This window comes from Equus quagga, chromosome 7 (genome assembly GCF_021613505.1).
Source record: "Equus quagga isolate Etosha38 chromosome 7, UCLA_HA_Equagga_1.0, whole genome shotgun sequence".
Lineage (NCBI taxonomy): Eukaryota > Metazoa > Chordata > Mammalia > Perissodactyla > Equidae > Equus > Equus quagga.
In genome coordinates, this window is record NC_060273.1 from 80,101,946 (window position 1) to 80,126,785 (window position 24,840).

General features: G+C 38.0%; 2 protein-coding genes across 4 annotated transcripts in view; both read left to right on the top strand.

Moving 5' to 3' along the window:
* Positions 1-503: 503 nt before the first annotated feature.
* Positions 504-8,440, top strand: LOC124242621 (bromodomain-containing protein 8-like). Its single transcript, XM_046667786.1, has 7 exons — positions 504-782; positions 1,623-1,889; positions 2,528-2,685; positions 5,373-5,462; positions 5,561-5,629; positions 7,302-7,479; positions 8,046-8,440. The coding sequence occupies exons 1-7, from the start codon at positions 504-506 to the stop codon at positions 8,094-8,096; spliced, it is 1,092 nt and encodes a 363-aa protein (XP_046523742.1). The 3' UTR covers positions 8,097-8,440.
* Positions 8,441-8,805: 365 nt separating this feature from the next.
* The window catches only part of NME5 (NME/NM23 family member 5), a 29,497-nt gene continuing 13,462 nt past the window's right edge, over positions 8,806-24,840 (top strand). For 2 of the 3 annotated variants that reach the window (XM_046667649.1, XM_046667651.1), the window contains exons 1-3: positions 8,886-9,482; positions 20,511-20,716; positions 21,377-21,477. In XM_046667649.1, coding sequence (XP_046523605.1) covers positions 9,354-9,482; positions 20,511-20,716; positions 21,377-21,477 — 436 coding nt within the window. In that variant the 5' untranslated portion in view covers positions 8,886-9,353. Of the gene's footprint in view, positions 8,863-8,885; positions 9,483-20,510; positions 20,717-21,376; positions 21,478-24,840 lie in introns of those variants that run through there. The other variant, XM_046667650.1, reaches the window with a different exon arrangement.

Consider the following 24,840-nt stretch of genomic DNA (forward strand, 5'->3'; position numbering starts at 1 on the left):
AAAAACTTGATGCTGCGGTTCTCATTCTGAGAAGTCAGAGTTGGATATGACCAGAAGGATGCCACAGGTAATCTTAAGGTGTGCTTTGAAGAGTCAATGGTTGATAGGTTAAAAATGTCTATATGCTGAGAAAGAATCCTTTGTTCCTCAAATTTATTGCCTTGCCATTGAGTTTAAGGGTGATTTGGGATAGAGGACTTCTGTTCAGTTAGCTATGCTCTAGTTTTTTCTCTTCCAGTTGTTCTCATACTCTTTTGGAGTATGAGGAAATCCAAGAAAAAATAATTATTGGGTAACACTGTTTGACATGGGGCTTTTTCTTTATTCCCAGTGACAGATCGTTTGGTCTCCCGGTGTCTCCCTTCAGCTAGCTTTTACTCTTCCTAGTAATGACTGGAAAGAAACTTCTGGCTCCTTATCTTTCTCCTGAACTTGGGAGATGGAAATGCCTTAGGGATATTGATCTGAGTGAATGAAATGCATCTTTTTCTGTGTATTTACAGATGGGACATGAGTGGGTTTGGTTGGATTCTGAACAAGACTATTCGAATGACTCTGAGTTGAGCAACGACTGCAGGTCCCTCTTCAGCTCATGGGACTCCAGTCTGGATCTTGATGTGGGCAGTTGGAGGGAAACTGAGGAGCCAGGTGCTGAGGAACTAGAAGAAAGCAGCCCAGAGAGAGAACCTAGTGAGCTGCTTTTGGGGGATGGAGGCAGTGAAGAATCTCAGGAAGAGGCAGAGCAAGTCAGCCGCCAGAACCTCCTCCACTTTCTCTCTGAGGTAATGGGGAGCCACTATTCCCAAAGTTGGAAAAGTCTCAACTTTCTGAGAGAATGCTTATCTGTACACATTTCTACCACTCTTAATACTGTTTACTAAAATGAAAGCTCCACAGTGGCAGGGACTAAGTTCATTGCTGTGTCTTCAGCACTTGGTGCTAATACAAAATATGTGCCAAATATGTACTTTTTGACTGAATGTTCTAAGACCCCAGTTATTAGGAGCCTGAGTCATAGGAAATGGAATTTCTGTATGCAGGACTGCCTTATGAGTATCCTTGCAATTCGTTCTTTCAGAGTCAGGGGAGGTGACACCCAAACTCTCCTTGAAGCTTATAACATGATGACTTCAAGGCAGTATTTTACAGAGTCCTTATTACCTGGTTAAGGGCTGAGGACCAGAAATGAACAGAATTGGAAAGAGAGTTTATATTTATGTGGCAACTGCACACATTCAGGAGAACCTAGGTCAAGATCAGCAAGAATCCAGTTAAAATGTTGCCACTTCTATCTGCATTCTGCGTCAGACAAAATTTTCCGCAGTTTTGTAGACAGCCACTCTCAACTGATCAGAGTTGACACTTGAGCTGAAAAATTAGAACATAAGCTCCTTGAAGAACCAAGAACCATATCAATCTTGTTTTCTGTTAGGTCCCTAGCAACTAGTCCAGTGCCTGTGTATAGAAGATATTTGATAAATTTTAAATGATTGAATGAATGAATGAACCTATTTGCCGTCTCAGACTTAGTCACAGGGGCCGTATAATCATATGGCATTATTGATATGGATGATGATTTCCATTGGTGTTCCTATGCATCTAACAATAAACTATGATTGCAGGTAGCCTATTTAATGGAGCCATTATGCATTAGTAGCAAAGAATCAAGTGAAGGCTGCTCCCCTCCATCTGGTACCAGACAAGAGGGAAGGGAAGTTGAAGCCGCTGAAGGAGAAGGGGAGCCCTTCAGAGAGCCTGAAGAGCTTTCAGCCAAGGTAGACCCCTTGGTAGTTGAAAAGAGGTCACTGGGAGAAAATAGAAGCCTGGAGGTGGCTCCAGCTCCTTCAGATATTTGTGCAGTTCAGGGACTACCCACAGAGAGTGAAGAGGTAAGTGAATAATTTAAACCAGCACTCAGATTGGTCCTCCACACAGGGAAGCAGAACAGCGTGGTTAGAGCACATAGGCTAACTCCTGGAGTTCAGCTAACCTGGGTCCAGATCCTGGTTTCAGCACCAATTAGTTGTGCCACCTTAGGCATGTGAGTGAACATTTTAGAACCTCAGTTTACTCTGCTGTAAATGGATTATAGTGTTCTTTCCTCACAGGTTTGCTGTGAGGTTTAAATGAGACAATTCATTTAAAGCACTTAGCATAGTGCCTGGCTTATAGTAAGCAATCAGTAAAATTTAGAGTGCCATTATCATTAATATTATCTGACCAGCTAGACTAGTTAGCTCCAGGGCCACAAGTGATAATGGCAGTTTTAAAAGAATGCAGCATCCGTCTAGAATTGAATTTATTGCTTTTTCACTTTTTCTTGGGGTACAAAGTTCTCCAGCAAGATTGTTACCAATAATTCACTGACAAGTCTAGTTAAGTCACCTTTTTCTAATTTCTTTTATAGCTTTATATAATTGGCCTTTTCTCACCTTAAAGTCAACCTTCCTTTACCCCATACAAGTAAAATTACCTTGCAGATAGTAAATCTCTTTCTAAAGTTTCCTTTGTTTCTTGGCATTCCCAGGGGGAGGTTCAGCAAGAATCCAAAGAGGAGGACCTGGGTGAAGGGTATGTGTCAGAGATGGAAGACCAGCCCTCTGCAGGTGAGTGTGATGATGGCTTCAGCATTCCGGAGACTCCTCTCGTGGATATCCTTTTCAGTCGTGCTACCTCCTCAAAGCTGTAAGTATAGATTTTTATCCAAGGCTCTTAAGTTTCATACTTTTACTTCTATTTATGCCCATTTGAATTTGTTCCCAGGAACATGGATTACTTTTGTAAATTAAAAAAAAGGCAATTAGAGTTGGAAAACAGTAGAAATAGAATTAAGTATAATTTTATTGTATAACTAGAAGTCTGTATGCTTTTCTTTTATAAAACAAGTCTGTTTCATCAACATTAAGAATCTCTTTTATAAATAACCCTTCTCTCTAATTGCTTTCTATTTATTTAGGAAACATTGCTGCATCAGATTGTACCTTAAGTCTAATGTTATGCAAACTATCCTTTTAAATATACTAAAACAGCTCCTATTAACTTGAAATTCAAAATTATTTTAAAGTTATCATCTCCGTTCTTTTTCACGAATCTTGGGAAATTGTTTATATAATAGTCTCATCTTTTTATAAATAATTATGAGGCTAAGGGCACATTTTAGAATCTTAATTTTTCCTAAGTGAATTTTTTTTAAATCAGAAAAACAAAGTTTATTGGTTTTTTTTTTTTTTGAGGAAGATTAGCCTTGAGCTAATATCTGCTGCCAATCTTCCTGTTTTTGCTGAGGAAGCCTGGCCCTGAGCTAACGCCCGTGCCCATCTTCCTCCACTTTATATGTGGGATGCCTACCACAGCATGGCTTGCCAAGTGGTGCCGTGTCCACACCCGGGATCCGAACCAGTGAATCCCGGGCTGCCGGAGAGGAACATGCGAACTTAACCGCTGCGCCACTGGGCCGGCCCCTAAACAAAGTATTTTTGTTATGGTAATAAATAGTTCTGTTTCTGGGCCTAGCCTTGTATCTATCTATTGAGAGAAGATAACATGATCTCTCTTTTTTTTTTCCTTTACTACATCCCAGATCCACCCACATTATCTGTGGAAAGGCAAGCAAATAGTTATTCTAGCCTTCTTTTGTTTAAGATACCGAACCATGCATATATATTTTTTTAAATAGCAGACTTTAAATTTTGGTTACGCAGAAAGAATACAGCTTAAAATCTAGGTTGTTGAAGAATTGCTTCCTTTGCTTTTCTGTAACTCCCTGTGTAAGTATGAGCAGCTGGCCTATTATGACTATTCAAAAAACAGGAAATCTCTAATCTGGGACATTTTCTTTCATAACATTTCAGCATCTTGAATGGCAAACTACACACTCTTATCTTAGAAATTAGATTAAACACAAAATCTTTATTAGAACGCAATAGATAGTAGTAATTGAGTCTGCTTGGCCAGATAGTTTAAGGGGAGATAGAAAGCTGAGTTCTTGTGTAATCATTGGGGAAGCTTAAAACTTCTTTGAAAGATAGACATTCTCCAAGTGCCTCTTTTCTGGCTTCTCCCTTAGTTTGTATTGACTCGCAGGAGTAAAGAGAAGTAGAGCCTTTGTAGCACCAGTCCAAGTCTGTAGGTCCTTTCCACTCCCACACTTTTACTTGTAGTTTTTTGACATGCATTTCTAAATACATAGAGATAAAGGTAAGCAAGGGATTATTTCTTAAAACATTGCAAAGGTGATTGATTATGAGGTTACAGAACCTAGCGCAGCACCTTTCACATAATGGAAACTTACTAAATATCTGTTGCGTTGGTGTATGAACAAGATTGCACCATACCAAGGAGCTATTGTTCATTCTGGTTTGCTGACTAGAAACAAAGGAAGATGTTTGTTTTAGGCTTTACCTGCCTTGTTTTGATAGGGTTCTGGGTTTAAGGGTATGTTGATTTTTGTGGTATGTAATTTAGATGAGGTGAGATGTTGCATCATGAAAATGAGTAGTTATGTAGAGTTGCTCAAATTGGATAAAAGTAAAACGAGATGTGAGTTGTGCTCAAATGAACGCACACAATACAGTACATAAAGCAAAATGAGGGTGCAAAACCTTAGGTGTGAAGAGAATCCATTTAGAGAGTATAATGTAGTGTGTAAAGTGGGAAGTGCAACATGATGTTTAACTTTGGAGTAAACAGAAAACTTGCCAACTGGGAAAAGTATAAAATGACATAAAACATTGCAGCTCCAGAGAAAAACTAAATAAATGAGGCAGTTTAGCCCAGAGAAGGAAGGGCCCTGAGGAGAAATGAATTTTTCTTAGGTATTTTAACTATTACTATATAGAAGAGAGTAAAAAGGAAAAATGTTTAAATTGTAGCATTCAGATGAAACATAAGAGAATTCCTTGGAATGTGAAACCAAGTATTTCTTTCTCTGGAAATATGGGAGAAATACTTATTAATGTGGCATATTTCTGCATAAAAACAGGATCAGATTCATTTATTAAATACTTAATCGAGCACCTACTATGTGCCAGGCACTTGTGAAACATCAGTGAACAAAGATCACTTTCATAGACCAGTTCTTTAGAGTCACAGGTGCTGAAGAGCAAATCAGCAAGTCCAAGAGGCAATTGTAGATTTGTAGTATGCTTTATGAAGTAACCACTTCATTCGATAATAGTGACCAATGAGAGAATACTTACAGAATTTGGGGTCTCTTATGGAAGCATTAAATATGTTTTTATTCTTATGGTGTTATTTCCTTCAGATGTTAACTAGGAACACTATGTGTTGAGAAAACTTCTTTGCCCACCTTGGGGAGACAGAATACCATTTGTGAAGTTACTGTTTCTTTTCTGTCCTATTTTGTCCCATAGGTCTGATCTAGGCCAGAGTGACCCTGTTCAGGATCATTTGCTATTTAAGAAGACTCTCCTGCCAGTCTGGAAGATGATTGCCAGTCACAGGTAGGTCTCTTAGCCATTCTTGGCATTCACAGCCACACTTCTCGTTTAGAGCGACTTTCCAGAATTTCTTCATCCTCTCTTGGTTTGTCCTTTAACAGGTTCAGCAGTCCATTTCTGAAGCCTGTGTCAGAAAGGCAGGCCCCAGGATACAAGGATGTGGTGAAAAGGTCAGTGGAAAAGGGGTCAAGAAAGGTTGGTTGCTTTTATATCTGTCTTTTCATACTTTGTTTCCCATCTATTAGATTATGTCCTTATTTCATTTACATTACTTACAAATTCAAGATATATTTTATAGCTGAATAAGTTTGTAAAGTTATGGTGAGCTCAGTCTTCATTTGAGAAGGAAGGCAGGGAACAAAAGGATAATATAGGTTTTTGTTTTCAGTATTGGCTTTTTTTTTTTTTTTTTTTTGAGGAAGATTAGCCCTAAGCTAACATCCATGCCCATCTTCCTCTATTTTATATATGGGATGCCTGCCACAGCATGGCTTGATAAGCAGTGTGTAGGTCCACACCCAAGATCTGAACCAGGGGACCCTGGGCTGCTGGAGCAGAGTGCACGAACTTAACTGCTACACCAGTGGGCTGGCCCCTCAGTATTGGCTTTTAAGTAAAATGATCCATTCATTATTATCTTACATTAGCCTTTGGTAGTTTTTGATACTGTTCTGTTGGAGCAAAACATTAAAAGGAAACACCGTCTTTATTCAGCCAGTTATAGGTGTGCTAAGGCAAAGATGGTAATCCCAATGGATGTTACAAACATTGGATGATTGCAGTATTTTGGATTTTTATAGCATAATTGGTCGAAATGCTGTCATAAAGCAGTGTGTTACTTACTTGTAAAATTGAACCAAAGTTGTTTTATTTAGCAAGATCTGGTAATTTAATAAAATGACTGATTTTAATCTTTGTTCCAATTAATTTTGCTTAAGATTTGTGAAAAATCACTGATTGATTTTGGCACAATAAACTAATACTACATTAACAGAAAAAAAAATAAAAGTAAGAAAAAAAAAGCAGTGTGTTAATGGAGTATGAAAGAATAGGAAAGTACCTTTGGAGACAGACTCCTTTATTCTCTGGAGGAGGAAACTAAGGCTCAGAGGTGGTCATGACTTGCCTGTGATCAATAGTGAATAGCACAGCTAGAACTAAACCCCAGATCCCTACCTCCCAGTTCAGCCCTCTTTCTACACTGCTGTGCCTTCTCTTATATACCCACTTTCTATATCTCATTAAATAATTATTTATCCTAATATTCACTTGATTCTCACTCTTTTCATCTCCATGAAAGAAGAAAAAATTCTTAGCTTTTGATTGTGTATTAAGAGAAGTAGATTAAATACCTAGTATATAACTACACATTGTAAACAGTCAGTCAGTAACTACCATGTAGTTACAATGATCGTTGGAGCTCTTTACAACTTTGGTACTTGGGGTCAGCACTCCCCCTACAATAATAGAGTGTAGTGGCTGTGCCTCAGGGCTCTGGAGTCAGGCTGCCTCTGAATTGCAACTGGGGCTGTTTGACTTTGGGCAAGTAATTAACCTCTTTAGATCTCAGTTTCCTCATTGCCAGTTGGTGATAATAATGATACCCACTTTATAGGTTTACTGAAAGGATCAAGTGAGTTCGTATACCTAGCATTACGCTTGGCCTGTTGTACACAGTCAAATGTTAGCTGCTGATGCTATTTTATTATCTGATGGGGATTATTATCTTTATTACTGTTTTCATTAAGAGCTGGGTAGTTCTCCAAGAGAACGTATTAGGTCACCCACCACATGTTCCACGTGAAGGTTTGATTTCCTCTGGTTTCTCTTGGCCGCCTGTAGACCCATGGACTTGACTAGCCTGAAAAGGAATCTGTCTAAGGGACGGATTCGCACCATGGCTCAGTTCCAGAGGGACCTGATGCTGATGTTCCAAAATGCTGTGATGTACAATGACTCTGATCATCATGTATACCATATGGCTGTGGAGATGCAGCGAGAAGTCTTGGAGCAGATTCAGGTACTGTACATAGAGAACTGCAAGAAAAAGGAGAGTAGTCTCTGGAATCTGATTTTAGAAAGTCTGTGAGACTAAGGGTGATGTTGAAGTGACCTTGTGCTCCTAGAGTTTGTGTTTAGAGGTGATTCAAGGCCCTGAAGGATTGACGTACGTGCTAGTTAAGGAAACCCTGAACCTCTGCAAGACCAGCTTTAATAGATAGTGAAGTAAAGTAGTCCAGGAAAGCAGGCAGCCGTGAAGAGCTCTCAAGAGAGCTGGGGATAGATAAAGTAACAGGAGCTCCTGCTTCCCAAGCTTCAAGTTAGAGGGCTAAACATGCAAACCAGAGGCTGGAGTCACTTTCTATATTTTGGTTGCTACACTTGTTATTAGTGTATGTTCACACTGTCCCATCTGTAGGGGATAAGACATATAGCCAGAAGAAAACATTTGAGGGTTTCTTTTATGGGCAGCATCATACTTTAAGGAAAACAGCATAGTCAAATCTCTTTGCAGAAAAATAAAATTGCATTCAAACCTCTGTCGCTTTGAAGATTCATAGCTTGTTATCTGCCTTGACCCTGTAGGTGCTGAGTATTTGGTTAGACAAAAGAAGAGACTTAAATAGTCTGGAGTGAGAAGCAGCCGACTTCATGGATGGTGGAAAACCTGTCTTGTTAACCTGGAGCCGCTACCGTGAACTTTTCTGGAATTTGGACCTCTCATTGAGACTCTGGCCCACAGAGGCTCCCACTACTTGTTTACCACTTCTCAGTTGTCTTTTCTAATAAGAATAATGCCTTAACTCACAACCAAGGAGTCAAAGGTGGCTGTGGTCATAATATATAGAAAATGGGGAGAGCTGAGCTTTGGGTTATGCCGTAAATGTGTCCACATCTTTGTTCCATAGGCTTAATTTAGAGGTAACTAGATTAGACATCTTATTACTCCTCTATAAATAAATGTTATTTCACAAGTCAAAGATTGCTTTTTAATGATGACAGAAGGTGGGAATAGAGGGGACAGTATCATCTGGTGAAATGAGTAAGGTATTTGACATGAGTTTTCTTCCATACACTGTTTGGAAGGAGGTGGGGTAGGATGAGGGGAGAGTGTATGTGATTTGCTTCATCATTTGTAAAGTGGAGATAATTGAAGTGTCCTTCAAATGTCTAGGAGGATGAGATAAGATAAATTATGAGAAATGCTGAAAGACATCTAGTGTTCTAAGATTTGCAAGGGGGATAAAAACGCCTGTGACTGGCTCCCTGTCTTGATTAAAAGGAACCGGCCAGAGGCTGTGAAGCACTCTGCTGGGATTGGCCCTCTGCAGCCACCGTCCTTAAGCAGGGCTTCAGGTCTCCTAGAAACCAGTTGTGGTGGCACTGGAGGAGAGGTGTTAAGGTGAGTCCCACACAAGGGTCGGACTCGGAATCTGCAGCTGCAGCCCCAAAGGGCCCAGGGGACCTAGAGATTCTGCTTTCCAAACAGGCCTGACCTTCTGCGTGGTTGTTCCTGCCGGGCGGGGCTGGGCGGGGACAGGCGTAGCGGGCAGCTCATCTGCTGCTGGAGTGGCCGGAGGGATTGCCGACTCAGTCTGTTGTTGCTGCCCCGAGACTCTGCGCCAGTCCTAGGCCCTCGGATTGTCCCTTGACCTCTCCACCTCGAAAGCGCTTAGGAAAACCCACAGCACGACTTAGTCGCAGAGTAGAAATCGTATTACTGAGACAGTGCTTATAGAAAAAGATCCGCAATTTCTAACTTTATAAATTAATAAAATCAAGCACCTAATGCTATTCTTAATCACGATTACATTAAATTTGGGGTGGGGGAATGCATGTCATTGCAGTTGATACCTGTCAAGAATCTCTTAAATTGTACCCTGAAAAACCAGAATGGAGATATCAATGCCCCCACCTCAGATATATGTAGAAAAAACTCTGGCCATTATCAAACCAGATATTGTTGACAAGGAGGAGGAGATACAAGATATTATTCTCAGATCTGGATTCACCATTGTTCAGGTAACTTCTGGGCACGTGATCATGTCTTTTTCTCTCTGCTCCTTTTTTTATGTTTATGCAAATATGTTAATCTGTTTAGATCCTCAGTATTTAGCATTAAATTTAGGTTTATTCTTCTAAGTATAAAAGTTATATGTGATAGCTTTAAAAAATTTTTTTCACACTTCAAAAGGATGTGAGAAGTAAAATTCCTTTTCCTGTCACCTGTTCTCTCCCACCCCAACTCCCAGGCTCCAGAGAGAGGCAACCACTGAACACTTTCTGTTCTTCCAGGATTTTTTTTATGCATTTAAAAACATTTTTCCCCCCATAAAATAGGACAGTCCCTCTCCCTCGACACCCTTCCACATGAAGATTTGATTTCCTCTGGTTTCTGTTGGCCATTTGTAGACCCATTTACTTAACTAGCCTGAAATCTAAGGAAAAAAGCAAATTAAAAAGATACTGAGATACCATCTGGCAAAAATGTAAAAGTAAATGGCGCAACCCCTTTGGAAGGGAATCTGGTGATTATTTTATTAATATTACAGAGGCATTTACCCTTTGACCCAGCATTCCTCCTTCTGGGAACCCTTCCTATAATCCATGTATTAATATGAGATGACATATATACAAGTTATTTTTTGCAGCATTGTTTATTTACCACCAAAAGGTTGAAAACAGCCCAGTGTTATAAACTCTAGCGAATCCACCAAATTGAATACTATGTGACTGATTGTAAAAAGAATAAGGAACCCTCTGTTACGAAAAAAAAAAAGCAAGATTCAGAACAATGTGTAACAACCTTTTGTCATAGAGAAAAAGTGATATATATTCATGCTTGCCAGTATTTGCAAAATGAAACACTAAGAGATAAATAAACATAATAGTTGCGAGGCCAGCCCGGTGGTGCAGAGGTTAAGTTCGCACATTCTGCTTCTCAGCAGCCCCTGGTTCAGATCCTGGGTGTGGGCATGGCACTGCTTGGTAAAAGCCATGCTGTGGCAGATGTCCCACATATAAAGTGGAGGAAGATGAGCACGGATGTTAGCTCAGGGCCAGTCTTCCTCAGAAAAAAGAGGGGAATTGGCAGTAATTAGCTCAGGGCTAATCTTCCTCAAAAAAATAAAAAAAGTTGCCAATTGAAGGCAGGGAAGAACAGGGTAGATTAGGACCAGGATATACCTTTTTATATTGCTTTGAATTTTTTAACCCTGTAAGTATATTACCCATTAATTTTAGAAAAAAACAAATATAAAAATAAGATAAAGATATCCATTTAAGTTTTTAAAAAAGTCCATCGTTTAAAAAGAATTAGTGACAAACTTAAATGGTTAATGTTAATTATAAATTAAAAATTAGTATAAATATTAGTATTTAACACTTTACCTAGTCAGCAGTACATTTCAGACCAAAGAAGGCCTTGGTATATTGTATGCTGCTTTTTTGTTTTAATCGTGATAAAATATATACAACATAAAATTTACCGTTTTAACCTTTTTTTTTTTTTTGAGGAAGATTAGCCCTGAGCTAACTGCTGCCAATCCTCCTCTGCTTTATATGTGGGGTGCCTACCACAGCATGGCTTGCCAAATGGGGCCGTGTCCGCACCCGAGATCCGAACCGGTGAACCCTGGGCTGCCGGAGAGGAACATGCAAACTTAGGCGCTGTGCCACGGGGCCAGCCCCAACCATTTTAACCATTTTTAAGTGTAGAGTTCAGTGACATTAAGCACATTGATGTTGTTGTGCAATCATCACCATTATCCATCTCTAGAACTTTTTCATCATTTCAAACTGAAACATTGCACCCATTAAACACTAACTCTCTGTTTACCCCCTCCCCAGGCTCTGGTAACTACTATTCTATTTCCTGTCTTTATGACTTTGACTATTCCAGGTATCTCATGTAAGTGGAATCATACAATATTTGTCCTTTGTATTGTGTGCTTTTAAGATAGGCTTTATTGTAGTTGGGAATCCATTGAACTTGAGGCTTACTTGTCCCATCTAGGGAAAACCTTCTGAAAAATGATGTGTCCTTTCAGTAGGTGGCAGTCTTTCCTTCACAAACTCATGGTTCCTTTTCTGATATTTTTTAGTACCAGTGCTTTTCTTTGTGAAAATATTCATTCAAATTCCAAAATATTTTACCTGATCTAGTGACCAATGGATTCATTGATTCATTATCAACTTTAATTTAAGATGAGCCCTTCATTTTTATAATTATGCTGCATTAGCCAGCACACCTGCAGAAAGTAGCTTCCCCTGCTTGCTAAGGGGTATGTGGCAGGTAAGGGCTTACATTGTGACGGATGAGATTTTTATTTTTTAACCCAGCAACAACAAGACTCCACACTAATATGCATAAGAATCACAAATACTAGCGTGTCTTAGTTTTAAATAACAGAATCGTGGATTATACTAAATCAGTTGCTGTTGTAACTTGTCAAATTTCTTCTATTTCTCAACTATATGAATTTCAATATGAGCACAGATACAGCACCTTTTTTGTAGTAATTTGTCCTTGCCTGGTGAGAATGTCATGTTTGTCCAGTAGAGCCTGTTTGTACCAGTGCTGACCCACCTAGGTAAACATCTTTCCAGGCTTCTTGCTCTGGACAACCTAGGTTCCTCAGTACAAATCAAGCAATTTTACCAAGTTTCTCAAACCTGAGGACACATGATAGTTTTGGAAGGGGCTTTAAAAGGTAGGTCGCTTGGTAAAATTTACACTGTACTCTCAGGAAAATCTAACCCATTTTAGAAAGATGGATTTCTGCCTCAATCATGGAAATTTTTCAGCCTTCACCTAGTGACTTATCTCCATGTTTCATCATCCTTACTCCAGCCAGAATTCTTCCTTGACGTCTACTTTGAATCCCTCTCTTATATTTTGAGCCTTTTCCCTCATGATCCACTTTTAGTGGAACTGAAAAACAGTAGTAATGAATGATTTTTTTTTTTAAGATTTTATTTTTCCTTTTTCTCCCAAAGCCCCCTGGGTACATAGTTGTGTATTTTTAGTTGTGGGTCCTTCTAGTTGTGTCATGTGGGATGCCGCCTCAGCATGGCCTGATGAGCAGAGCCATGCCTGTGCCCAGGATTCAAACTGGCGAAACCCTGGGCAACTGAAGCAGAGTGTGTGAACTTAACCACTCTGCCACAGGGCCGGCCCCATGAATAATTTTTTAAAAGCACTCAAATAGCTACTTTTAGGGAAAGTATGATATTTTCCAGTAGGAAGAATGACCAACTCAGCTTCTATGATTTTTTAAATTTAATGATTCATTTGTATAGTCTCTCATTTGTGAAGAAAATAACATTTATTTGTCTTAAGCGTTTCATATTCTTTTGAATTGAGAAACTTAATGCCAACTAATTTTTCTTAAGATCACAGTGAATCAACATATTTATTAGCAGAACCAGAATAAAGAATACACAACTTTCATATTATGCTGAAAAACTTGTTTACTGCCTGGTTATACTGCATGTTATTTCTAAGTACCATAATGAGACCAGCTCCCTAAACTAAAATAGGAAAATTTCACAATAAATAGGATAGTACAACAAATAGATAGGGAAAGATGAATTTGGAATATTATAATGTCCAATTTTGTTATTTTAATGTATACAAAGTACATATTAACAAAATATTATTGATTGGAGTGTTTTTACTTCAAGAAGGGGGTATTGTGAATTTGTCATTAACAAACTATGTTGAAGAAGGCTGCCAAACAGGAATGATTTTTCTTAATTAGGTTAAATCTTTTTTTTTTTTTAACTGAAATAACATTGCTTTATAACATCATATAAATTTCAGGTGTACATCACTATATTTCGATTTCTGTGTAGACTACGTCATGTTCCCCACCCAAAGGCTAATTATCATCCATCGCCACACACGTGTGCCTGGTCACCCCTTTCACCCTCCTCCCTCACCACTTCCCCTCGAGTAATCACCAATCTAATTTCTGGGTCTATGTGTTTGTTTGTTGTTTTTATCTTCTCCTTATGAGTGAGATCATAGGTATTTGCCTTTCTCTGTCTTATTTCACTTAGCATAATGCCCTCAAGGTCCATCCATGTTGTTGCAGATGGCAAGATTTCTTTCTTTTTTTTTTTTTTATAGCTGAGCAGTATTCCATTGTATGTATATACTACATCTTCTTTATCCACTTGTCGCTTGATGGCACTTAGGTTGTTTCCAAGTCTTGGCTATTGTGAATAATGATTCAATGAAAATAGGAGTGCATATATTTTTATGCATTCGTGTTTTCATGTTCTTTGGATAAATACCCAGAAGTGGAAAAACTGGATCATATGGTAGATCTATTCTTAATTTTTTGAGGAATCTCCATACTGTTTTCTATAGTGGCTGCACCAGTTTGCATTCCCACCAGCAGTGTATGAGAGTTCCCTTTTCTCCACACCCTCTCCAACATTTGTTATGTCTTGTCTTGTTAATTATAGCTATTCCGATGGGCATGAGATGATACCTCATTGTAGTTTTGATTTGCATTTCCCTAATAATTAGTGATGTTGAGCATATTTGCATGTGCCTGTTGGCCATCTGTATATCTTCTTTGGAAAAATGTTTTTAGATCTTTTGCTCATTTGTTAATTGGGTTGTTTGCTTTTTTGTTGTTGAGATGTATGAGTTCCCTATATATTTTGGATATCAACCCCTTATCAGATATATGGTTTGCAAATATCTTCTCCCAATTGTTAGGTTGTCTTTTCTTTTTATTAATGATTTCCTTTGCTGTGCAGAGCTTTTTTGTTTGATGTTGTCCCTTTTGTTTATTTTTTCTTTTGTTTCCCTTGCTTGGCCAGACATGGTATTTGAAAATATGCTGCTAAGACTGATGTTGAAAAGTGTACTGCCTATGTATTCTTTTAGAAGTTTTATGGTTTCAGGTCTTTCATTCAAGTCTTTAATCCATTTTAAGTTAAGTTTTGTGTATGGTGTAAGATAATGGTCTACTTTCATTCTTTGCATGCGTCTGTCCTATTTTCCCCAACACCGTTTACTGAAGAGACTTTCATTTCTTCATTGTATGTTCTTGGTTCCCTTGTCGAAAATTAACTGTCCATAGATGTGTGGGTTTATTTCTGAGCTCTCAGTTCTGTTCCATTGATCTGTGTGTCTGTTTTTGTACCAGTACCATGCTATTTTGATTACTATAGCTTTGTAATACATTTTGAAATCAGGGAGTGTGATGCCTCCAGTTTTATTTTTTCTCAGGATTCCTTTGTCTATTGGGAGTCTTTTGTTGTTCCATATAAATTTTAGGATTCTTTGTTCTGTTTCTGTGAAAACTATCATTGGAATTTGATAGGGATTGCGTTGAATCTGTAGATTGTTTTAGGAAGTATGGACATTTTAACTATGTTCTTCCAATCCAAGAGCACAGAATATCTTTCCATTTCTTTGTGTCTTCTTCAATTTCTTTCAACAATATTTTATAGTTTTCAGCGTACGAGTCTTTCACCTCTTTGGTTAAATTTATTCCTAGGTATTTTATTCTTTTTGTTGCAATCGTAGATGGGATTGTATTCTTAATTTCTCTTTCTGCTACTTTGTTTTTAGTGTATAGAAATGCAACTGGGGGCTAGCCTGGTGGTCAAGTGGTTAAGTTTGCACACTCTGCTTTGGCAGCTGAGGTTCTCTGATTTGGATCCTGGGCACAGACCTACACACTGCTCATCAAGCTATGCTGTGGTGGCATCCCACATAGAAGAACTAGAGTGACTTACAACTGGGATATACAACTGTGTACTGGGGCTTTGGGAAGAAGAAAAAAGAAATGCAACTGATTTTTGTATGTTGATTTTATATCCTGCAACTTTACTGTATTCATTTGTTATTTCTAAAAGTGTTTTGGTGGGTTCTTTAGGGTTTTCTGTATATAAAATTGTGTCATCTGCAAATAGTGATGGTTTTACTTCTTCCTTTCTAATTTGGATCCCTTTTATTTTTTTATTTTATTTCTTGCCTGATTGCTCTAGCTAGAACTTCCAATACTATGTTAAATAAGAGTGGTGAAAGTGGGCATCCTTGTCTAGTTCCTGTTCTTAGAGGAATAGCTTTCAGTTTTTCTCTGTTGAGTATGATATTAGCTGTGGGTTTGTCATATATGGCCTTTATTATGTTGATGTATTTTCCTTCTATACCCATTTTATTCAGAATTTCTATTATAAATGGATGCTTTATCTTGTCAGATGCTTTCTTTGCATCTGCTGAGATGATCATGTGGTTTTTATTCTTCGTTTTGTTAATGTGGTATATCACAGTGATTGATTTGTGGATGTCGAACCACCCCTGCATCCATGGAATAAATCCCACTTGATCATGGTCTATGATCTTTTTAATGTATTGTTATATTTGATTTGCTAGTAGTTTGCTGAGGATTTTTGCACTGATGTTCATCAATGATATTGGCCTGAAGTTTTATTTTTTTGTGTTATCCTTGTCTGGGTTTTGGTATCAGGGTAATGTTTTCCTCATAGAATGAGTTAGGAAGCTTCCCCTCCTCTTCAGTTTTTGCAATAGTTTGAGAAGGAAAGGTATTAAGTCTTCTTTGAATGTTTGGTAGAATTCGCCAGGGAAGCCGTCTGGTTCTGGACTTTTATTTTTGGGGAGGTTTTTGATTACTGTTTTGATCTCCTTACTGGTGATTGGTCTATTCAGATTCTCTATTTCTTCTTGATTCAGTTTTGGAAGGTTGTATGATTCTAAGAATTTATCCATTTCTGCTAGATTATCCAATTTGTTGGCATATAGCTTTTCATAGTATTCTCTTAGAATCTTTTGTATTTCTGAGGTGTCCGTTGTAATTTCGCCTCTTTCATTTTTGATTTTATTTATTTGAAGCTTCTCTCTTTTTTTTCTTGGTGAGTGTAGCTAAGGGCTTGTCAATTTTGTTTATCTTTTCAAAGAACCAGCTCTTAGTTTCATTGATTTTTTCTATTTTTTTTTTTTTAGTCTCTAGCTCATTTATTTCCACTCTGATTTTTATTATTTCTTCCTTCTAGTGATTTTGGGCTTTGTTCTTCTTTGTCTAGTTCCCTAGATGTGCTGTTAGATTGTCTATTTGAGATTTTTCTTGTTTGTTGAGGTAGGCCTGTATTGCTATAAACTTTCCTCTTAGAACTGCTTTTGCTGTATCTCATAAATTTTGGCATGTCATATTTTCATTTTATTTGTCTCCAGGTACTTTTTTATTTCTCCCTTGACATCTTTGTTGACTCAGTAGTTGTTCGGTAGCATTTTGTTTAATCTCTGCACGTTTGTGGCTTTTCCAGTTTTCTTCCTGTAGTTGATTTCTAGTTTCAAACCATTGTGGTCAGAAAAGATGCTTGGTGTTATTTCAGTCTTCTTAAATTTATTGAGGCCTATTTTGTGGCCTAATGTATGATCTATCCTGGAGAATGTTCCATGTGCATTTGAAAAGAAGGTGTATTCTGTGGTTTTTGGGTGGAATGTTCTGTAGATATCTACTAAGTCCATCTGGTCTAATGTGTCATTTAAGGTCAGTGTTTCCTTGTTGATCTTCTGTTTGGATGATCTATCCATTGATGTAAGTGGAGTGTTAAAGTCCCCTACTATTATTCTGTTGCTGTCTATTTCTCCTTTTATGTCTGTTAGTAATTGCTTTATATATTTAGGTGCTCTCATGTTGGGTGCATAGATATTTATAATTGTTATATCCTCTTTCTGAATTGTTCTCTTTATGATTATGTAGTGCCCTTCTTTGTCTCGTGCTACAGTTTTTGTTTTAAAGTCTATTTTGTCTGATATAAGTATTGCTACCGCAGCTTTCTTTTCATTGCCATTTGCATGGAGTATCTTTTTCCATCCCTTCACTTTCAGTTTGTGAGTGTCTTTAGGTCTGAAATGTGTCTCTTTTATGGATCATATATATATGGCTCTTGTTTTTTAATCCAATCAGCTACCCTCTGTCTTTTGATTGGAGCATTTAGTCCATTGACATTTAAAGTAGCTGTTGATAAGTACGTAGTCATTGTCATTTTGTTACTTTTTTCTGGGTGTTTTAGTAGTTCTTCTCTCTTCCTTTCTTCTTCTCTTGCTCACTTCTATGGTGGTTTTATGGCTTTCTTTAGTTTTATGTTTGGGTTCCTTCCTTTTAATTTTTTGTGTATTTGTTATAGGTTTCTGGTTTGTGATTACCATAAGGTTTGTATATAATAACTACATAAATAGCAATCTATATTAAGTTGGTGGTCTCTTAAGTTTGACCTCTTGCTAAAAGCTCTACTCTTTTACTCCCCTCCTTCCACATTTTGTTTTAGATATCATAGTTAACTTCTTTTTTGTGTGAGTGTATCCATTAACCTTTTATCTTGGAAATAGATAGTACTAGTTCTTTTGACCTTCATGTTAGCTTCGTAGGTGATTGATCAGCTACCTTTACTGTATATTTGCCTTTACCAGTGATTTTTATTATTATTATTTTTGATAATTTTCTTATTCCTATTTGTAGTCTTTTCTTTTCCACTTAAATAAGTCCTTTTAGCATTTCTTGTAAGTTTGGTTTCTCAATGATAAACTCCTTAAGTTTTTGCTTGTCTGGAAAAGTTTCTCTCTCCTTACATTCTGAGTGATAACCTTGCTGGGTAGAGTATTCTTGGCTGTAGGTTTTTCCCTTTCAGCACTTTAAATATATCGTACCACTTCCTTCTAGCCTACAAAGTTTCTGCTGAGAAGTTAGCCATACAAAAGAGTTCCTTTGTATGTAACTTGTTGCCTTTCCCTTGCAGCTTTTAGGATTCTCTTTGTCTCAGTTCTTGACATTTCAATTACAATGTGTCTTGGTGTAGACCTCTTTGGGTTCATCTTATTTTGCCCTCTCTGTGTTTCCTGTACCTGAATGTTTGTTTCCTTCCTTAGGTTAGGAAAGTTTTCAGCTATTATTTCTTCTAATAGATCCTCTGCCCCTTTGTCTCCCTATTCTTCTGGGACACCTATAACACAGATGTTCTTGCACTTGATGTTGTCCCTTAGACTGTTTTGGTTCTTTTTAATTTTTTTTCTTTACTCTGTTCAGCTTGGGTGATTTCCTCTAGTCTTTCATCCCGCTCACTGATCCATTCTTCTGTATCATCTACTCTGCTACTGATTCCTGCCAGTAAATTTTTCATTTCCATTATTGTATTCTTCAGTTCTGATTGGTTCTTTTTGATATTTTCCAATTCTTTGTTGAAGTTCTCACTATATTCATCTATTCTTCTCCCAAGATCAGTGAGTGTCCTTATGACTATTAGTTTGTACTCTTTGTCAGGTAGATTGTTTATCTCTGTTTCATTTAGTTCTTTTTCTGAGGATTTGTCCTGTCCCCTTATTTGGAACATATTCCTTTGTCTCCTCATTTTTTCCATTTCTCTGTTCTTATGTTTGTGTTTTAGGTAGATCAGCTATGTCTTCTGATCTTGGAGAAGTGGCCTTATGTAGGAGATCCTTATAAGGCCCAGCAATGTGCTTCCCTCTTGTCACCAGTTCCAAATGTTCCAGGAGTGTCCCCTGCGTGGGCTATATGTGTCCTTCTGTTGTGGCAGATTTGCCAATACTGCAGGTGCACGGGAAGGCTAGGCCATCCCCCTAGACAGCTGGTTGTAAGGCTCAGTTGCGTGTGGCTGCTGCAGTCACTTTATCAGATGGTGGGAGCCCCAGCACAGCTGGCTGCAAGGTCTAATAGCACATTCCTGCTACAGTTTTTCTGTTAAGTGAGTAGGACCCTAATGTGGCTGGTTGCTAGGCTCAGGGGCTCACAATTGCTGTAGGCCTCTGGTGTACAAGGCTATTGTCAGCTCCCTCAGTAGTGCAGCTGGGTGGGGCTGGCCCCAGGCGTGGCAGCACACAATTGCTTTAGGCATTGGAAGGTGGGGCAGATCCCCTATATGGCTGTTTGAGAAGAACAAGTCTGTTACAGCTGACAAGCCCCACCACCCACTGGCCCACCCACCCTGTCCACACAATCCTGCCCCATGAAGATGCCATGCCCCACTGAGTGGACCCACTCATCCTTCTGAAGAGGTTCCACACACCCTGTCTATGCAGACCCACAAGTTGCTCCAGGACTTGTTGGTGGGTGGGGTCCATTCCTAGGGCAGGCTGCCTGCCCTGGCTGAGCTGGATTAAATCAGTACTCTAGTGGGCAGGGCAAACCCCAGTGCTAACAGACCAGGGTAAGAACTCCAGTGGTGTCTGCCTGTGTCTGTGTCAGCACACCTATACTAGAGCACAATAATGGCTGCCACCAATGTCTCAGTTCCTGGGGAGGTGGCCGCAGCTGCCTCCTGCCTCCCTGAGATGCGCCCGGAGCCCACCAAGTCAGTCTCTCTTCATCAAAGGACTGTGTACCTTTCTTCCTGGTGATTTTGTGTTGCTTTCTGAAATGGGTGAATTTGTGTGTGTACCCTTTAAGAGCAGGCTTTTCTTTCTCTTATGTTTGGTAGCTTTTCTGAGGGTATTCCTTGTTGTTGTTAATAGCCAGCAAAGCCAGATATTATGACACTTGTCTCAGTTGTGCTGAGTTCAAAAGCTGCTTATTATGGCATAGCTCTCCTCTTCAGATCCCCTGCTCTTCCACAGGGAGCTTCATATCTTAAGATTGTTCCTGGATGTAAAGTGCCATGGCTAGAATGTGGCTGTTTTCCTCTCCAGAAAGGCATTTCTGCCTCTTCCACCTCAGTCAGCACTGTCCCTTGTTGTGGGCATTCTTTTTATCCAGTTTCTGGTTCTCTCTCAGAGGTAATTGTTCCAAGAGTAGTTGTAAATTTGTTTTGTCCGTGGGAGGGGGTGAGTCCAGAGTCCTCCTACACCTCATATTCCCAGCCTAGAATGAAAATAATCTTATAATTTTATTTATAGCCTACATTTAACTTTCTTATCTCACTCTTTCTTCATAATACAAAAATATATCTCAAACTTGTAATCAGATTGTTACTAATTTCAAGTTATTAATGACTTGATGTATTACTGAGCTGTCATTTTAAATGCTTTTGTTAACTTTGTTTCTCTTATAGAGAAGAAAACTGCATCTCAGCCCTGAGCACTGTAGTAACTTTTACGTGGAACAGTATGGGAAAATGTTTTTCCCCAATTTAACAGCTTACATGAGTTCTGGGCCACTTGTTGCTATGATATTAGCCAGACATAAAGCCATCTCTTACTGGAAAGAACTTTTGGGACCAAGTAATAGCTTACTAGCTAAGGAGACACACCCAGACAGGTAACTTTCCTAGGGGGAAAAGTGAAATCCAACTATGAAAATGAAAAAAAAAAAAATCTGATTTCATTATAATAGGAATTTCCTTTTATTTGAGACTTCCTGAATCAGCTGCTTTTTGTGTGTATGTTGTGTGGGGGAGGTTCATTTTATGCCTTAACTATTTAAAAGTCTATCTTTAATACCAAATACCACAAAAGGCCTCATGGAATATCTGATTTATGGTTGATGAGGCTTATTCTTTTCTCAACCTTGAATTAAACTGCCACTGAAGTAGGATTTTTCATGGGAAAATTGGTATGGTATTTTAGAAGAATATTGATAATACAGACCAGAAATCCAGATTTTCAGCATTATCATTAATGTCTGGAAACCAGAGGACATTGAGTTCTTGCACTTTTGAATATGCATTGCTTTTTCACTTCTCACAAAACTACACCTCCTTTTACCCAGAGAACTCCTATTTTCCCAGTGTATCTCTCCTGCAGATTTAAATATATCTGACCCTAGTCTAGATAGATTTAAGCTTAAATTTGAAATAGATTAAAACCTGTATATATGAGAAGTGGCAATGCTTTTGTAAAATTCCTAAGTAGAATACACATGTGAAAACTAAGGAAAGGATGTCAAATTGGATGGTCATCATCTCTAACTTGCTTTTAGTCTAAGGGCAATTTATGGCACAGATGACCTAAGGAATGCACTTCATGGGAGTAATGATTTTGCTGCAGCAGAAAGAGAAATTCGATTCATGTTTCCTGAAGGTGAGCTACAGATGAGTAATTAGTCAATCACGTCTCCTTATTGTTTGCTTTTTGTTTTATTTTGGGGATGTAGCTGGGACAGAAGATAACACGGTTTTTCTCCAATATATTTTGTCATATTTTCAAGTTGTAGTTCCTTAAAAACTTGAAGCTGGGACCAGCCCTGTGGCATAGTGGTTAAGTTCAGTGTGCTGTGCTCTGCTCTGGCAGCCTGAGTTTGCAGTTTTGGATCCTGGAGATGGACCTACACCACTCATTGGCCATGCTGTGGTGGGGTCCCATGCTGTGGCAGTGACCCACATACAAAATAGAGGAAGATTGGTACAGATGTTAGCTCAGGGCAGATCTTTCTCAAGCAAGAAAAAGAGGAGGATTGGCAACAGATGTTAGCTCAGGGCAACTCTTCCTCAGCAAAAAAACCAAAAAACGAAAACTTGAAGCCAAAAATGGAAAACTCAGCATTTCCCTTGGAACTAAATTGTGCCCTATCGGGAATCTTTCAAGAAAAGTTTATATATTTTTTCTTTCTTTGCTCTTGGACTAGACATATTTAGGGTTTCTCTTCTTCTTCTTCTGTGTTATAACTCCTTTTAGTTATCCCTAATGCATCAGTAAAGTCTGTTACACATGAAAACAAGAATCTCCCTTGGAAATTATGATTGATTTACCATTTTCTCTAAAAATTTACTGTTTGCCTAACAAATGCTCATGCAGTTATAAAATTAATAGTTTTCAGGCCCTTTTTTGTTTCCATCCCTTATGGAAGTTGTAAACCTTTTAGAAGTGGGCATAATGAGGAACAACACTGAGATTTTTAGTTTGTTTTCAATAATATTTTTAGGGTAGGAAGAAAATTTGGTGATTTTCATTATAAAGAAAAAAAATGCAAAGCACAAGGCAGTTTTGAATTTTTGGGGGGCGTGTTATTTTTCTCTAACTCATTTAGACCTGTTCCTCAGTATTTTCTACAGAAGATTTATTCAAAGAAAACTGAAAACTGTCCTGGAGATTTAAAAGTCCTGATTCTAAAACGAACAAAAACTGTTTTGTAGACATTTGTACACAAAAGGGTTTGCCTGCTTACATCTTTTATTCTTACTGATCTAATTTCTGTCACATATCCATTCCATTGAAGTATCTTTTTCTTTGGAACTGTTTATTGTGGAAAATTTCGATCATACACTAAAGTAGGCAGAATAGTATAATAAACCCCTAATGAACACATCACCCAACATCAACAGTTGTTTTCAGTCTGTTTTTTTCCTAAAGATTGGCACCTGAACTATCTGTTGCCAATCTTTTTTTTTTTTTTTCCTTCTTCTCCCCAAAGCCCCCTCAGTACATAGTTGTATATTCTACTTGTAGGTCCTTTTAGTTCTCTGTGGGACTCTGCCTCAGCATGGCTTGATGAGCGGTGCTAGATCCGTGCCCAGGATCCGAACCAGTGAAACCCTGGGCTGCCAAAGCGGAGTGTGTGAACTTAATCACTTGGCCACAGTGCCAGCCCCTGTGGTCAGTCTTATTTCGTGTATAACCCCTGTCCTACTTCTGCTTCCATATTATTTTGAAGCACATCTCAAGCATGAGATGTCTTTTTAATGTGTAGCACTTTAGATTTAGTCCTACTAGTGAATTAGACTTTTCCTCTTTAGCTTTTAACCAAAAGAGGATGAAAACGTACTTTCTCTTAAGTAGAAGATACATTTGGAAGCTCTTCTTACTCATAGGTTTCTATCCCTAAACTGTGATTTTAGATTGGCCTTGATTTTACCGGTTAATCCTCTAGACATGAGTTTAAGAGATATAATTAGACATTTGAGAAGCAGCAGTTGTAGGATAAATATAAATGATTAGTTACTTACCACACTGCAGATCTTTTGCTGTGGGAATGTGAAGTTCTTTGAAGTAAATTCTGAGATTTGGTATGAACTCCCTCTAGCTTAGCAGTCAGTCAAGAACTATGTGCAAAACCCTATATGATGAGTAATTAAAACAAGTTAAAAGATATTCAAAGACATGTTCTTAACTTTTGAAAAAGGTAGTGGTCTTCCCTTTCCCTTTTAATAGGGGTGGCTAATTCAAAGCTTTGCTATAGTCATTCATTTAACAAATTTATTGAGTTACCTTCTATGTGCCAGACATGTAAAGAATAATAAGATGTCCCTGCTCTCAAGATGATCATATTTTAAAAGTCTATAAAAATAAATATATAATGCAATGTATAAATTATAAATGTCATTAAAAAGCATAATGAAAGTTCATCTATGTAAGAAACATGAAAACACGTTTTATTTTCTCATTAATTCATCCCACCCTAGTTTCTAGAGACAAATAATAAATGCTCAGCAAAAATAGATGAGGCAGAAACAAACAATCCAAAAATGAAGTTAAGGAAACAGTTTCATTCACATTAACTCCAAAAATAATAAAATATTTAGTAATAAATTTGATAAAAGAAGCTCAGTTCTTATACATTTAAAAGCACAAAACATTGCTGAGAAAAATAAAAGAATATCTAAATAAATAAATGTCCCCATGTTCATGGATCAGAAGAGTCAATATTGTCAAGATGGCAGTTCTCTCCAAATTGATCAGTAAATTAAATCCAATTCCTATCAAAGTCCATACTTGCTTTTATATAGAGATTGACAAGCTAATTCTAAAATTTATATGGAATTGCAAAGGATCTAGAAGAGCTAAAAAAATTTTGAAAAAGAAGAATAAAGTTGGAGGACTTCCACTAACCTGATTTCAAAAACTTACTACAAATCCACAATAATTAAGACAGTATGGTACTAACATAAGGATAGACATATAGATCAATGGAACAGAATTGAGAATGTAGAAATAAATCCTTAGATTTATGGTCAATGGATTTTAGACAAAAGTACCTGGGCAATTTGATGGGGGAAAGGATGGTCTTTTCAACAAATGGTGCTGGGACAACTGGATATCCACATGCAAAAAAAGAACTTAGACCCTTGTTTCATACCTTACATAAAATTGAACTCAACATGGATCATACACCTAAACATAAGAGCTGAAAACATAGAAGAAAATCTTCGTGACTTTGAGTTGGAGAAAGAATTTTTACATATGACACAAAAGCGTGATCCATAAAAGAAGATATTGGTAAATTGGACTACATAAAAATTAAAAGCTTTTGTGCTTCAAAAGCCATCATTAAGAATATGAAAAGATGCAGCAAAGCAGTCCTAAGAGGGAAATTCATTGCAATACAGGCTCACCTCACTAAACAAGAAAAATCTCACATAAGCAACCTCAAACAACACCTAACAGAATTAGGAAAAGAAGAACAAAGCCCAAAGTCAGTAGAAGGAGGGAAATAATAAAAATTAGAGC

Coding starts and splice junctions, on each gene's coding strand:
- LOC124242621 (XM_046667786.1), top strand. CDS start 504: ATGGGACATGAGTGGGTTTGGTTGGATTCTGAACAAGACTATTCGAAT. Junction 5,463..5,560: donor AAGATGATTGCCAGTCACAG/GTAGGTCTCTTA, acceptor GTCCTTTAACAG/GTTCAGCAGTCCATTTCTGA. Junction 5,630..7,301: donor TACAAGGATGTGGTGAAAAG/GTCAGTGGAAAA, acceptor GGCCGCCTGTAG/ACCCATGGACTTGACTAGCC.